Source organism: Thamnophis sirtalis, unplaced genomic scaffold (genome assembly GCF_051295495.1).
Source record: "Thamnophis sirtalis isolate CommonGarterSnake01/CBP01778 unplaced genomic scaffold, rThaSir2_p1.2 scaffold_14, whole genome shotgun sequence".
NCBI lineage: Eukaryota > Metazoa > Chordata > Lepidosauria > Squamata > Natricidae > Thamnophis > Thamnophis sirtalis.
The window spans coordinates 9,383,795-9,399,270 of record NW_028261394.1 but is presented as its reverse complement, the minus strand read 5'-3'; the positions used below and the strand labels follow the sequence as shown (position 1 = coordinate 9,399,270).

The 15,476-nt window shown below is 44.5% G+C and overlaps 1 protein-coding gene across 1 annotated transcript in view; it reads right to left on the bottom strand.

Moving 5' to 3' along the window:
- The window catches only part of APOLTP (apolipoprotein lipid transfer particle homolog), a 96,945-nt gene that overhangs the window by 43,402 nt on the left and 38,067 nt on the right, over positions 1–15,476 (bottom strand). The window contains exons 26-34 of the mRNA XM_087729249.1: positions 14,261–14,472; positions 11,657–11,845; positions 10,029–10,168; positions 8,836–8,998; positions 8,664–8,750; positions 7,131–7,265; positions 6,205–6,309; positions 4,271–4,488; positions 1,145–1,338 (exon numbers count right to left, since the gene is read on the bottom strand). Of these exons, the coding sequence (XP_087585375.1) occupies positions 1,145–1,338; positions 4,271–4,488; positions 6,205–6,309; positions 7,131–7,265; positions 8,664–8,750; positions 8,836–8,998; positions 10,029–10,168; positions 11,657–11,845; positions 14,261–14,472 (1,443 nt within the window). The remainder of the gene's footprint in view (positions 1–1,144; positions 1,339–4,270; positions 4,489–6,204; positions 6,310–7,130; positions 7,266–8,663; positions 8,751–8,835; positions 8,999–10,028; positions 10,169–11,656; positions 11,846–14,260; positions 14,473–15,476) is intronic.

Below are 15,476 nucleotides of genomic sequence, written 5' to 3'. Positions count from 1 at the left end.
CTATTCTCCAAAGCACCTGAAGGTAGAACAAGAAGCAATGGGTGGAAACTAATCAAGGAGAGAAGCAACTTAGAACTGAGGAGAAATTTCCTGTCAGTGAGGACAATGAATCAGTGGAACAACTTGCACACTGGTGCACTTATGCATGCCCCCTTCCAATATCTCAGGAGTTGCCACAAAGAAGAGGGAGTCAATCTATTCTCCAAAGCACCCGAGGGCAGGACAAGAAGCAATGGGTGGAAACTAATCAAGGAGAGAAGCAACTTAGAACTAAGGAGAAATTTTCTGTCAGTGAGGACAATGAATCAGTGGAACAACTTGCACACTGGTGCACTTATGCATGCCCCCTTCCAATATCTCAGGAGTTGCCACAAAGAAGAGGGAGTCAATCTATTCTCCAAAGCACCCGAGGGCAGGACAAGAAGCAATGGGTGGAAACTAATCAAGGAGAGAAGCAACTTAGAACTAAGGAGAAATTTCCTGTCAGTGAGAACAATTAATCAGTGGAACAACTTTGCCTCCAGAAGTTATGAATACTCCAACATTGGAAGTTTTAAAGAAGAGTTTGGACAACTATTTGTCTGAAGTGGTGTAGGATTTCCTACTTGAGCAGGGGATTGGACTAGAAGACTTCCAAACTGTTATTCTATTCTATTCTATTCCATTCCATTCTATTCCATTCCATTCCATTCCTTATTCCATTCCATTCCTTATTCCATTCCATTCCTTATTCCATTCCATTCCTTATTCCATTCCTTATTCCATTCCTTATTCTACTCTACTCTACTCTACTCTACTCTACTCTACTCTACTCTACTCTACTCTACTCATTCCAAATCACAACCACACTGAAAAAAGTGACCTACAATTGGTCCTTGCACTTACACCTGTAACGGCATCCCCATGGTCAGGTAATCAAAATTCGGGCACTTGGCAAGGGGCATATATTTAGGATGGTTGCAGCATTCCCAGGGTCATGGGGCCATACCACTTACAACATGATTACAGCAAGGATTCACCACAGAAAATTGCCAACATTTGTTTCCTGCAAAGCAACAGAAGCTGAAAATCCCAGATCTACCTGGCAGCATTATCTACCTGGTACCGAATGATCGGATTATGCCAACCGACAGAGATGCTGTACCTTCATTCATATTGTTTCGATGCTTCAGGGAGCTATTCAGGGAAAGAGCTTGAGGTATGATGAGCCGTACGCTTTCAAGGTTGTGCCACACATGGCCATGGAGGTTCACCACACGGGCTTTCTGCTCCTTGGATCCTGAAATGCCCACCTGGAAGGAATGCTGATTCAATTTTACTGATGATGTCAACTGCAGTCTGTTGTAAGAAAGAAATTAGTGAAAAACCAACATTAACAGTATTCTAAAAAGGCTACACAAGCAGCCAGTCCAACTTTTCAGTAAAAGAGCTTTCTATAATGTTTGCAATTTTGCAGAACTGCAGAAAAATCAACAGGTATCATGAGACCAAGACATGCAAAAATGTCTCAGCAGTTGAAAACCACTTGGCCAATTATTTCTGGTTCCCGAAGCTCAATAGGGTCAAGCTACTACTTCAATGGAAGGCCACCAGAAACAACATAGCTGTAGGCTATGCTTGAAGTCAACAAGCAACTAAGAAGGAGGCACTGGAAGAAAATCCATGGATTGTGTCCATGAAATCAGCAAAAGTTGAACTGAAAGTAAAGGAGACCTGATCTTAACTTTCAATGTATCCTTCTTAAGTCTGCTTATTGTCATTTAAAAAAGGCCAATTTAAGACCCACACAATCCTGATATTTCATCCATTCTTGGTATTTCCTTCTCCAATACAATAACATAGATTTCTGTGGTTGATGATGATTGTTTTCTACTTCTTTTGTCGTTTTAGTATAAAGGTAAAGGTTCCCCTCGCATGAATGTGTTAGTTGTTTCTGACTCTAGGGGGCGGTGCCCATTTACACTTCAAAGCCAAAGAGTCAGCGCTGTTCGAAGACATCTCTGTTGTCATGTGGCCAGCATGACTAAACGCCAAAGGCACACAGAATGCTGTTATCAAAGGTGCTTCCTATTTTTCTACTTGCTTTTCTACGTGCTTTCGTACTGCTAGGTTTGGTTTGGTTTGGTTTATTGGGATTTATATGCCGCCCTTTTCCCTGAGGGGACTCAGGGCGGCTTACAACCACAGGGGAGGGGAAGTGCAAGGTAAAAAACAAAACACTTTGTGAACAAAAGAAAAATAATAAAACGCAACTTTCATTCAGCAATCAAACACTCGGGCGGGGTAATTGGAAGCCTATCCCCAGGCCTGCTGGGAGAGCCAGATCTTGAGGGCTGCGCGGAAGGTCTGGATCGTGGTGAGGGTGCGGATCTCCATGGGGAGCTCGTTCCATAGGGTCGGGGCAGCAACAGAAAAGGCTCTCCTCCGTGTGGTCGCCAGTCGACATTGACTGGCAGATGGGATTCGGAGGAGGCCCAGTCTGTGCGATCTAATTGGTCGATTTAGGGAGGTAATCGGCAGAAGGCGGTCTCTCAAGTACCCAGATCCACTACCATGGAGTGCTTTAAAGATGGTCATCAGTATCCTGAAGCGCACCCGGAGACCAACAGGTAGCCAGTGCAGCTCGCGGAGGACAGGTGTAACGTGGGCGAACCGAGGTGCGCCCACAATCACTCGCGCGGCTGCATTTTGGACTAGCTGTAGTCGCCGGATGCACTTCAGGGGCAACCCCATGTAGAGCCCATTGCAGTATTCCAGTCTAGAGATCACAAGGGCTCGAGTGACTGTTGTGAGAGCCCCCCGATCTAGGTAGGGCCGCAACTGGCGGACCAGGCGAACCTGGGCAAATGCCCCCCTGGTCACAGCTGACAACTGGTGGTCAAAAGACAGCTGTGGATCCAGGAGGACTCCTAAGTTGCGGACCCTATCTGAGGGGTATAAAATTTGACCCCCCAGCCTAAGCGTTGGTGTATTAGCCAAATTATTGGGGGGGAAACACAACAGCCACTCGGTCTTATCCGGGTTGAGCACCAGTTTGTTAGCACTCATCCAGTTCTTAACGGCCTCCAGACCCTGGTTCATCACGTCCACCGCTTCATTGAGTTGGCACGGGGCGGACAGATACAATTGCGTATCGTCCGCATATTGATGGTATTTTATCCCGTGCCTCCGAATGATCTCGCCCAGCGGTTTCATGTATATGTTAAATAGTAGGGGGGATAAGACCGAACCCTGAGGTACTCCACATGTTAGGGGCCTCAGGGACGATCTCTGCCCCCCGACTAACACCGACTGTGACCTGTCCGAGAGGTAGGAGGAGAACCACCGCAGGACAGTGCCTCCCACTCCCACCTCCCGCAGTCGTCGCAGAAGGATACCATGGTCGATGGTATCGAAAGGTTGGCAGAAGCTGGGACAAGGAATGGGAGCTCACTCCATGATGTGGCGCTAAGGATTCAAACCGCGGAACCATCGACCTTTCTGATTGACAAGCTCAGCTTCTGATTGACACGCTTTAGTATACTGGACATTAAATAAACATAAGGAGGTAGTACTCTAGTCCTGCCCACCTACACAACTTTACAAAGCCATTTGGCTAAGAGAAATGTCTCAAACCACACGAATTGGTGAAATAACTGCAAAGCGATTTGCACCATGCAGAAACAAGCAATCCTAGTTGTCATTTCAACAAGTCAAACTGTTCTGGACAAGATGTTGAAGATCATCTTTGGATTATACCAGAGGTGGGTTCCTACCAGTTTGCACCTATTCGGTAGAACCGGTTCGTCAAATCTACCGAATCGGTTAGAAGAGGTTCCACCAGTGGACCCGGAAAGCAGGCCACACCTACAGAGGAGGTTCCAAAATTTTTTGAAACCCACCATTGGTCCTTGGATATGATTATTCTACACTATCATGCTCCTATTTATAAAACTCAGTGCCTCTGTGAAAGGTAAGGATGACTACTGCGTTTGTGGTGCAATCAGAACATTGCGTGTGTTGAAGTTGTTTTAACGCAAACCAAAGATGCCTTTTAAAAAACAAGTTTACATCCTATTCTTATGCATGCCAGTGCTGTGTGTGAGGTAATTTAAGGTGTTTCTGACAAGTGTCGTCGGCATCTTCATATCCGGTCACATGGGTGGCAAGCCACTCCCATCCGGTCACATGGGTGGCAAGCCACTCCCACAAAGAAGGCCACACCCACAGAGTAGGTTCGAACAATTTTTGAAACCCACCACTGGATTATACCTATCCACACTTTATTTACCTTGATGGTGTCTCCTTACTCAGGAACTGCAGCTCCACATATTTAAACGGATCTAGAATGTCCTGCTTTAGGGCAGCACTCACACGAAAAGCTCGGGTGTTTCTTTTCACCGCATTGTCAAAATTGGCCTCCAGGAACATTAGATTCCGTGTACCGGTGTGGAGGTCAAATGACCCATTGAGACCATTTTGACCGTGACAATTTAGGCTGGCCTGGGCCTAAAGCATCAGAAAAAAACAGAGTCAAAAGACCACACTAACATCCTTGGTTGGCCCACAATCCAAAATCAATGAACCCCAGATGTCAAAAGATTCAGATTCAGATTTAGTTTATTTGTATGCCGCCCTTCTCCGGGAGGGACTCAGGGCGGCGAACAACTCAGAAGGGAAAGGGGACACAGACATAATACACATAATTAAAATACACAAGAGTCATACAGCCATACAAGTCGAGAGGGGAGGGGAACTCATCAACCCCAGGCCTGCCGGCACAGCCAGGTTTTGACGGCTTTCCGGAAGGCCTGGAGAGAGGTGAGGGTCCGAATCTCCGTGGGGAGTTCATTCCAAAGGGCCGGAACTGCTACAGAAAAGGCCCTCCCCCGGGTGGTAGCCAGATGGCATTGGCTGGTAGACAGAACCCGGAGGAGGCCGACCCTGTGCGATCTAACGGGTCTATGGGAGGTAATTGGCAGCAGGCGGTCTCTCAAGTACCCAGGTCCAATACCATGAAGGGCTTTATAAGTTACGACTAGCACTTTGAAGCGTACCGGAGACCGATCGGTAGCCAGTGCAGCTCGCGGAGGATAGGTGTAACGTGGGTGTACCGAGGTGCACCCACAATTGCTCGCGCGGCTGTATTCTGGACGAGTTGAAGTCTCCGAATACTCTTCAAAGGCTGCCCCATGTAGAGCGCATTGCAGTAAAAGAAGAAGGAGGAGAACGGGAGGAGAAAGTATATAAAGATGCTACCCTCAAATGATGGGTGCATTTTGCAAATCACAAATCCTGCCAATAGAAGATAATATTTGTAGCTCAGGTTGAATTGTGGGATCCTTGGTGCTCACTGAGCTTGATAGTTTTCTTGAAGATGTTTCATGATCAAACAAGGTAGCATCTATAAAGATGCTATCAAGGAGTGGGGTTTGCGGAGAGGAGGAAGAGGAGGAAAAGGAGGCAGAGGAGGAGGACTGTTAGGTCCTTGGTGCTGACTGAGCTTGGTAGTTTTCTTGAAAATGTTTCATTATCAAACTAGGGAACATCATCAGTGCTATAAAGGGGTAAGGTTTGTGGAGAGGAGGAGGAGGAGGAGGAGAAAGAAGACTGTGAGGTCCTTGATACTATCTGAGCTTGGTTGTTTTCTTGAAGATATTTCATTACCCAACTAAGTAACATAAAGGAGGATGGAGGAGGAGGAGGAGGAGGAGGAGGAGGAGGAAGAGGAGGAGGAGGAGGAGGAGGAGGAGGAGGAGGAGGAGGAGAAAGAAGACTGTGAGGTCCTTGATACTATCTGAGCTTGGTAGTTTTCTTGAAAATGTTTCATTATCAAACTAGGTAATATCATCAGGGCTATCAAGGAGTAAGGTTTGTGAAGAGGAGGAGGAGGAGGAGGAAGAGGAGGAGGAGGAGGAGGAGGAGGAGGAGGAGGAAGAGGAGGAGGAGGAGGAGGAGGAGGAGGAGGATTTTGAGGTCCTTGATACTATCTGAGCTTGGTTGTTTTCTTGAAGATATTTCATTACCCAACTAGGTAACATCATCAGTGCTAGGTCATCAGATAACTAGCAACAATGAGCACAAGGTCACCAGCTTGAATTTCGTTTTGACTGTTGGGCTGGTTTGGTGTTTTGGTTCAGTGCATTGATAGAACCAGGGAAGAAAAATGCAGAAGAGTCAACACAATTGATTACAGATGACCGTGGAGAATATATTTTCCAGTACCTGAATAGTTTGTGGAAAATGTGACCAATTCTGTTGAAGAAATTGAGGGTAGAGTTCAAATCCAGAGTCTGGTCCATTAAGCCAAGTGTTGAACTGTTGGATTACCTTTTTTTAAAAAAAAGGAGTTAAGAGAAGCTTAATTGTGGTTATGACACAGATCAGCTATTCCCAAACCCACTGAAGATATTGGATTCCTAAACCTAGTTTGGCATTTATTTTCCTTGATTCTGACTTATTTTCAAACCTGGCTTCTGTTTTTTTCCCCCTTTGGGATTGATTCAGTCCTAAATTGTTAATCTATATATATATATAAAAGAAAATACCACTCACTCATCATGAACTGTAAATCCTACAAACTTGAAATTTGGCACATAAGTTGCTCTTGGCTTCTAGATGCTTGCTAAGAAAGAATTTTTCAAAATGACCATTCCACCATAGTATTTTTTTATACAGTATTATATTAACACGCTCTGATGCTAAGGAGTTAGACGTTCTACTTCCCCTTCCCACCTGAAAAGAACGCTGTTCCAACTGCCAGTTGCCTTATATTAACACGTTCTGATGCTAAGGAGTTACATACGCTACATTAATCTTCAAGCTTTAACTGTCCAATCCCTTCGCTAGACCGGGAGTGGGCGTGGCCAGCATGTGACTCATCATCTAGCCTGTGGGCTGGGAGTTTAGACATTCTACTCCCCCTCCCCACCTGAAAAGGACTCTGTTCCAACTGCCAGTTGCCGCATATTAACATGCTCTGATGCTAAGGAGATACGTATGCTACATTAATCTTCAAGCTTTAAGTGTCAATGTATCAAGCCTGATCGTAGCTACTCATTAATTTTCAAGCTTTAAGCGTCAATTTATCAAGCCCAATCACATAGTTTTGTAGCGAAGCACAGGTAACCAGATAGTATGGAGATATGTACCTGGAGTGAATGGGTAATATCCAGCTGTATCAGATGGCGGGATTGGCCCATGCTAGATTTATTTTGGTATTTTCCCAGGAAGCTTAGTAATTCTTTGTGACTGATTTTCAGTTTCACTTCCAGCTCTTGATTAGCCTGTAGAGTTTATAATTTCATGGTTTTAGACTGCTGGGTCAACAAAGAAATTCCTAAATTTGGGATCTCAGAGACTTTGCAGAACTCAGGTATTACGATTGGTGTCATGATAAGAAAAACTTGGTGCTAAGAACAACATGGGTCTAGGACTGAGCCCTATTGAGCCCAAGCTCATGGTCTTCTGGTTTGTTAGAATATTCATGATTGGGAGAGACATGGTAACAAGGTTCAGCCAATGAATAGGCATAGCAACTAAGTCAGCCAATGGGAGCTTAAACAGATCTGAGTCTGTGCTGAGAATCAAAACTGAAACTATTCTGTCTGCCCTGAACTCTGAAATGAAACTAACTGTTCTCTCCTGCTTATGTTCTGCTTGTAACTTCTACCACATTGAAATTGGTAGAACTGTACATTGGTATGGTACATTTATCCATCTGTTATTATGTATATAAAGAAGCAAATGAATCCAGCTGAATCAGGTATCTGCGTGTGCTTTCGGGATTTGATTTTTCGGCAACAAACTCTGACATGGTTGGCTTCGGAGCTCCTAGAAAAACCCTACAGCTCCTTGACCACATGCTCACTAGCATTGCTCATTCACTTACCATTCCTGACTATGGAAAAAAGGGCAGAGAACTTGAAGAGCCTTCTTGTAGACCTACAACTGGCAGCATCCCTCTCTTTGAGGTCTGCTTTTGGGTCTGCTGGTTGGTGTTATTGGGGATTTGAATTCGGCAACCCCTGCTGGGTCCCAGAGGGAGAAAACAATCCAAAACCCAGGGATGACACTGTGAGGAAGGCCATTTGCCCCAGATCCCTCTAGAACCTGAATTATTATTATGGATAAGAAAACACAAGCTAGGGACCTTCATTAGAAGAACTCCAAAAGGCACAGAGTTCACAATTTGGAGTTCATTTGGCCAATATTTCTCTAGAATCTGAACTAGAATTGTGAGTAAGAAAATACAAGCTTGGGACCATCTCTAGAAGGACTCCAATAGACACACAGTCCATAATTTGGAGTTCATTTGGCCAATATTTCTCTAGATTCTGAACTAGAATTGTGAGTAAGAAAATACAAGCTTGGGACCATCTCTAGAAGGACTCTGATAGACACACAGTCCATAATTTGGAGATCATTTGGCCAAGATTCTTCTAGAACCTGAACTATTGCAGTGGGTAAGGAAACACAAGCTGGGGATCTTCATTAGAAGAACTCCAACAGGCACACAGTCCACAATTGGGAGTTCATTTGGCTAAGGTTCTTCTAGAATCTGAACTAGAATTGTGGGTAAGAAAACACAAACTTGGGACCATCTCTAGAAGGACTCCAACAGGCACCGAGCTCATAATTTACATTTGGCAAAATTGTTCCCTTCTTTTTTGCCTCCAACTTACCTGGGTGAGATTTCTCATCATGATGCACATTTCCGTATTTTGAGGGAAAATGCCACGGTTATACGGATGAGTCAATCTTGCGCATATCTAGAGATGTAAGGAAGTTCTTGAGAATGGCAGGAATGACTCTTCATGCTCCCCCCCCCCATTTCTGTCCATGCTCATCACTTACATATGGATGTTTAGCCGGATAGCCCAAGGTGAGCGTTAGAATGGAGACTTCCCGCTCGTCAATCACCAGTCTGGTTTCCAAAGAGTAGTGCTTCTCCTTCTTGTTCACCGTGAATGTTTCCTGGAGAAGAAGACTTTGTGGAATGGGGAGACTTAGTGGATGCCTAGGATGCAAAGGAAGAGAAGCAATGGTCTCGGTTGAGATAGGGGCTGCTGACGGGGGTCTCCTCAAGAGATGGAGAAGAATATCTACAGACCCCTCATATCCTAGCCATAAATTGTTTCAGCTTCTACCCTCAAAATGACGCTGTAGGGCACTGCACACTAGAACAACTAGACACAAGGAAAGTTTCCCCCCCGAATGCCATCACTCTGCTTAACAACTAATTCCCACAACACTGTCAAATAATTTACTAAGAACGTATTACTATTATTCTTCTCTTCCTTCCTATTACCTATCTCTTCCCCCTTATGACTATAAGCTTGTTGCTTGTATTTCTACGATATATATTGTTTGATTTTTTTCCTAGTATGATTTGATTGCTTATTTAGTAAGCTAAATAACCTATCACTGTGTTGCACCTTATGATTTTTGATGAATGTATTTTTTTTCTTTTATGTACACTGAGAACATCTGCACCAAAGACAAATTCCTTGTGTGTCCAATCACACTTGGCCAATAAAGAATTCTGTTCTGTTCTGTTCTATTCTATTCTATTCTATTCCAATTTCAATTCCATTTCCATTTCCATTTCCAATTCCATTTCCAATTTCAATTCCATTTCCAATTCCATTTCCAATTTCAATTCCATTTCCAATTCCATTTCCAATTTCAATTCCATTTCCATTTCCAATTGCAATTCCATTTCCAATTCTATTCTATTCTATTCTATTCTATTCTATTCTATTCTATTCTATTCTATTCTATTCTTCCATTCCATTCCATTCCACTCCATTCTATTCTATTCTATTAAACCAGGACCTTTTGATCTGAATTAAGCAATAATTCAAACTTCTTGGCAAGGTTTTTTCAGAAATGTTAGGCCATTGCTTCCTTCTTAGAGCTGAGAGAAAGTGTCTGGCTCGAAGAAGGAATCAGAACCCATCTTCTGATCCTTTAACGGCCATCTAACTGGCTCACTCAGGTAACCTAACCCTGCTGCAAATTCTAATGTGAGAAGAGAACCAAAGTACCTGAACAGGAGAGTCCCACGTTTCTGATAAAGCATTTTTTCTTTCTTCACTTCTTCTAGCTGTGCCCCGAACCGTAGGACCAGGGGTGGGTTTTTGTGGTCCATCCACACAACGGATGTAGAAATGTTTGATTTCCTAGGCTGAAAACAGGAAGCCATTACTATGCTATCTAAGAGAAAAAGAGTCATCATTACACAATGAAAAGCGAATGATACTAATTCCAGGGGTGGGTTACTGCCGGTTCGTGTTGCTTGCACATGCGCAGTTGCCTGTAAATTGTTCTGTGCCTGCGCAGAACATTATAAAATGACTAAAAAACATGTCGGTAGCTGAATAGGCGACTGGGGAGCCGGTTCGGGGGCGTGGCCAGCCTGGCGTCCCTATCGGTTTGGCAACCCAGTCGCAATTTGTGAACCGGTAGCAACCCACCTCTGACTAATTCATTGACCCCAAAGCTGAAAGGCTAAGTAGGGGTTTCCAAACTTGGCAACTTTGAGACTTCTGGACTTCAACTCCCAGAATTCCCCAGTCAGCGTGTGTCCCTTCGTAGTTCCCATCAGTCCTGTTCTTTATTTTATTCGATTGATTGATTGATTTCATGAAGCATGCATTAGATAACAGATATAAATATAAACATGAATATGGATACATGAAATGGACACAAATAAAACGGAACATTAGGACAGGGATGGTAGGAACATTGGTGCGCTTATGCACAGCCCTTAAGAACCTCTTAGGAATGGGGTGAGATCAACAGTAGACAGTCTAAGATTAAAGTTTTGTGGGGTTTGGGGAAGAAACCATAGAGTCAGGTAGAGCATTCCAGGCGTTGACCCCTCTGTTGCTGAAGTCGTATTTTCTGCAATCGAGTTTGGAGCGGTTAACCTTGAGTTTGTATCTATTGTGTGCTCATGTATTATTGTGCTTGAAGCTGAAGTACTCATTGACAGGTAGGCACATTGTAGCAGATAATTTTATGCTTAGGTCAAACCGTAGACAGCATAGTTCTAAGTTGTCCAAGCCCAAAATTTCAAGTCTGGTGGCATAAGGGATTCTGTTGTGAGCAGAGGAGCCGAGGACTCTCTTTGTGAAATATTTCTGGACTCGCTTCATTCATTTCATTTCATTTCATTTGTCTTGTATGCCGCCCACTCCCGGAGGACTCCGGGCGGCTCACAACAGACAAGGGAAAGGGGATAAATAGACAAGACAACACTTTAAAAAAAAGGCGCAACATTCACAATTTCCGTGGGGCTGGGTGTTTCACAAGCCCTCCGGCCTGCTGGAGCAGCCAGGACTTGGTGGCTTTGCGGAAGGCCAGGAGGGTAGTAAGGGTCCGGATCTCCACGGGGAGGTCATTCCAGAGGGCTGGGGCTGCAACAGAGAAGGCTCTCCCCTGGGGAGTTGCCAGCCGACATTGGCTGGCAGATGGAATCTGGAGGAGACCTAACCTGTGAGATCTTATCGGTCTGAGGGAGGTAATCGGCAGGAGGCGGTCTCTCACTTGATTGTATTAATGTCCAATATGCAATGGGGGTTCCAGACAGATGAGCTGTATTTGAGAATTGGTCTCAAATACATGTTTCGTATGTTTCTCTGACCCCCCCCACCCCCAAATATCATCTTACCACTTCCAAATGGCAATAAGATGCCGTCAGATTAAATTCTTTCTTTGCAGAGGTCAGTCGAACACGAAGAGATTTGGCGTGCTCATTGTTTTCCAGGAGAACTTCACACTTTATCAGTTGGCTCCACAATGACATTATTTCAGTCTGGCTGTGCAGGAATCCTTTCATGGCACGATTGATTGTGGATGCCTAATAAGCCAAAAAAAAATGTATGTTCAATTTCTGTCATTTTTGGGGCAAAGAAGATAATTCTAGAAGCGATGCTTTGCCTTCAGGGGTGGGTTCCTGCCAGTTCTAACCTTTTCTATAGAAGAGGTTCCACAAATCTACCGTGCCATTTAGAACCGGTTCCACCTCCCTCCACCCACCTGTCCGCACATCATCAAGATGAAGAGTGAGAGGAGGAATTCTGGGAGTTGAAGTCCACAAGTCTTAAAGCTGTCAAGTTTGAACACCCCTGGGTTTTTTTCTAAAGGGTTAGAGGTGCAAGGGTCTTGTAGCTTGACAGCTTTAAGACTTGCACACGTCAATGCCAGAGTTTCTGAGCCAACATTTTGGTTGCTAAACAAGAGCTTTGTTAAGTGAGTGCCACCACATTTTACAAGTTGGCCATGCCCACCCAGTCACATGACCACCAAGCCACTCCCACTCAGTCACATGGCTGGCAAGCCATTCCCCCCCCTGGTCACATGGCCAGCAAGCCACTCCTTCAAAGCAGGCCACACCTACAGAAGAGGTTCCAAATTTTTTTGAAACCCACCACTGTTTGCCTTGTTACCAAAGGTGGGATTCAGCCAATTCGCACCACTTCGGGAGAACCGGTTGTTAACTTTCTGTTGGGTGAACTGGTTGTTGGAAGAAATCATTAGGGCAAAGAACCAGTTGTTCAATTATTTGAATCCCTACACTGCTTGTTACACATTGTCTCCCTAGTATTGAACCCCAACACGTCAGTTAAGAATAACTTCATGCAGTTGAGCTTGTTAAACTAGTAACTTAATTTGCCCACTTTCTCAGTTCGGCAATAGAGTGTGAAACCTTTGTGTAATGGATCCTCATTTATTGGACTCTCCATGTAACAGGCTAAATTTCTGCCTGGTTGCCCTCCAGAAATTTCAGACAAGTCCATTTAATCTGAAGTAGTCCGCAACTTGAATGGGTGAAATTATCTTGAGAACGATAGAAGAGAGAAGAGAGGGAGTTATATTTTAGTAGACTGGAGAGATTATTCCTGGGTTTTTGGAGGAATGGATTCATAGCCAGGGGTGGGCTGCTACAGGTTCGCCCGGATTCAGGAGAACCCGTAGCTAACATTATAGTTCAATTTGGATAACCTCCAAGTCCCACTCCTGGCTCCCACCCAGGGGTGGGTTTCCAACCGGATCGGTTGGAACGAGGCCGGCGGCGTCCTCACGCACGCACGCACGCGGCGCGCGCACGCACACAGTGCACGCATGCGGCGCGCGCGCACGCACACAGCGCACGCATGCGTATTAGCGTCTGCGCGATGCTCCAGCTGCTCCTGGAGGATCGCGCAGGCGTTCTGCGCATGCGTGGAAAGCGCGAAATTCAAAAAAACCGGGTAAGGAGCGGGCGCGGGTGTGCAGGCGTGCGCGGGCGCGGGGGGGGGCTTCGCCATTCCCGGAAGTTACTTACTTCCGGGTTCGGCGACCAACCGGATCGCAGGGACCGGTGCGAACCGGTTGAAACCCAGCCCTGCTCCCACCCCACCCTTCCCCTCCCAGGAGTCTTCACATGGCCTGTTTTGGATGCAAGTGACTGCAGGGCCCGTGTGGAGACTCGGGGAGGGTGAAACAGAGGTCTACTGGAAGTTCGGGAAGGCCAGAAATGGGCCTGTTTCCAGCCTCCAGAGGGCCTCCGGAGCCTGGGGAGGCCGTTTTCACCCTCCCGGAGACTCAATGAAAGCCTCTGGAGCCCGGACAGGGCAAAAACATCCCTCCCACCATGATGCAGGAGGCCGGCTAGGCCATGCCCACCATGGCCACGTTCACCCAGCAACCAGGCAGACAACCCCTTGCTAAAATTTTCGAAGCCCACCCCTGAGGAGAGCCGACCTTCATGAACTGTCTGCTACTAGACGATCCCCAACTCAGTTCTCAAAGTTTGTTCCTCTATCCTTCCTTCTTGGTACTAAAAGTAACTAAAGGAAACCCATATGAATCTGGCTTCTAGGAGGAGAAATGGCAACTGCAGCAGAATGAAGAAACATTGAGTAGATAGGCTCTTCCAAATCCCTCTCTGGACTAGGAGAGAACTTGAGATCAACCCCAAATGCTCCAGACAGCTGTTCCTTGCAAGGAGACTACAATATAGCCGTCTTCAGTAGCTTTAGAGCTCTGGGAGAGGAAGGAGTAACCATCTTGTTCAAACTGCGACTGGCATCTTTGATATGACGCTAAGTTCAAATACTTCCTTTCTAATCATTTATGGAAATGGCTCGTTAACTGCTTTGCAATTAAAACATTTCACCCAATAGTTTTATATTCAGAATATTGTCACAGCGGCTACTCGGCAATGCTCCAGTCTACAATTGCAATGGAAAGAGAGGGAATCAACCAAGGCAGCCAAGAGGAAGGAACTAACTCTCAGATAGGTAGTGGTCGATGTGCGGATCTCAATTCTGCCTTCCTTCTGCGTGTCATCGTCTTTACAATAGAGCTCCACGGTTAAACCCTTGACAACAAACGCTTTACTGGCGGTTAATTCAACAGCGGTGAAGAAAGCCGAACGCTGGAATTGGTGGAACTTGTGGGTGGCATACAGATACAGCCAGGGTGTATCCATGTTGAATGTACCTATAAGGAAGAGAAAACTTTGTTTCTGAAAGCTGCTCTTTAGGTTTATTTATTTTCCAATAATTCCCATTGGTTCTTTATATGCACCATTTAACTTTTCCCATGCACAATCTTTCATGTTCCTGTGAGAATAAGAACTGTCCATCATCTATCTATCTATCTATCTATCTATCTATCTATCTATCTATCTATCATCTATCTATCGATCATTCTCTCTCTGCATCCATCGATCGATCAATCAATCGCTCCATCAATCATTCTATCTCTGTATCCATCCGTCCGTCCATCCATCCATCCATCCATCCATCCATCCATACATCCATCCATACATCCAACCAACCAACTACCATAAGTAACTAACTAACTAACTAACTAACTAACTAACTAACTAACTAACTAACTAAACTAACATCTATCTATCTATCTATCTATCTATCTATCTATCTATCTATCTATCTATCTATCTATCATCTATCTATCTATCTATCTATCTATCTATCTATCTATCTATCATCTATCTATCTATCTATCTATCTATCTATCATCTATCTATCTATCTATCTATCTATCTATCTATCTATCTATCTATCATCTATCTATCTATCTATCTATCTATCTATCTATCTATCTATCTATCTATCATCTTGCATCCATGCATACATCCAACCAACCACCATAACTAACTAACTAACTAACTAACTAACTAACTAACTAACTAACTAACTAACTAACTAAACTAACATCTATCTATCTATCTATCTATCTATCATCTATCTATCTATCTATCTATCTATCTATCTATCTATCTATCTATCTATCTATCTATGTATCTATCATCTTGCATCCATGCATACATCCAACCAACCACCATAACTAACTAACTAACTAACTAACTAACTAACTAACTAACTAACTAACTAACTAAACTAACATCTATCTATCTATCTATCTATCTATCTATCTATCTATCTATCTATCATCTATCTATCTATCTATCTATCTAT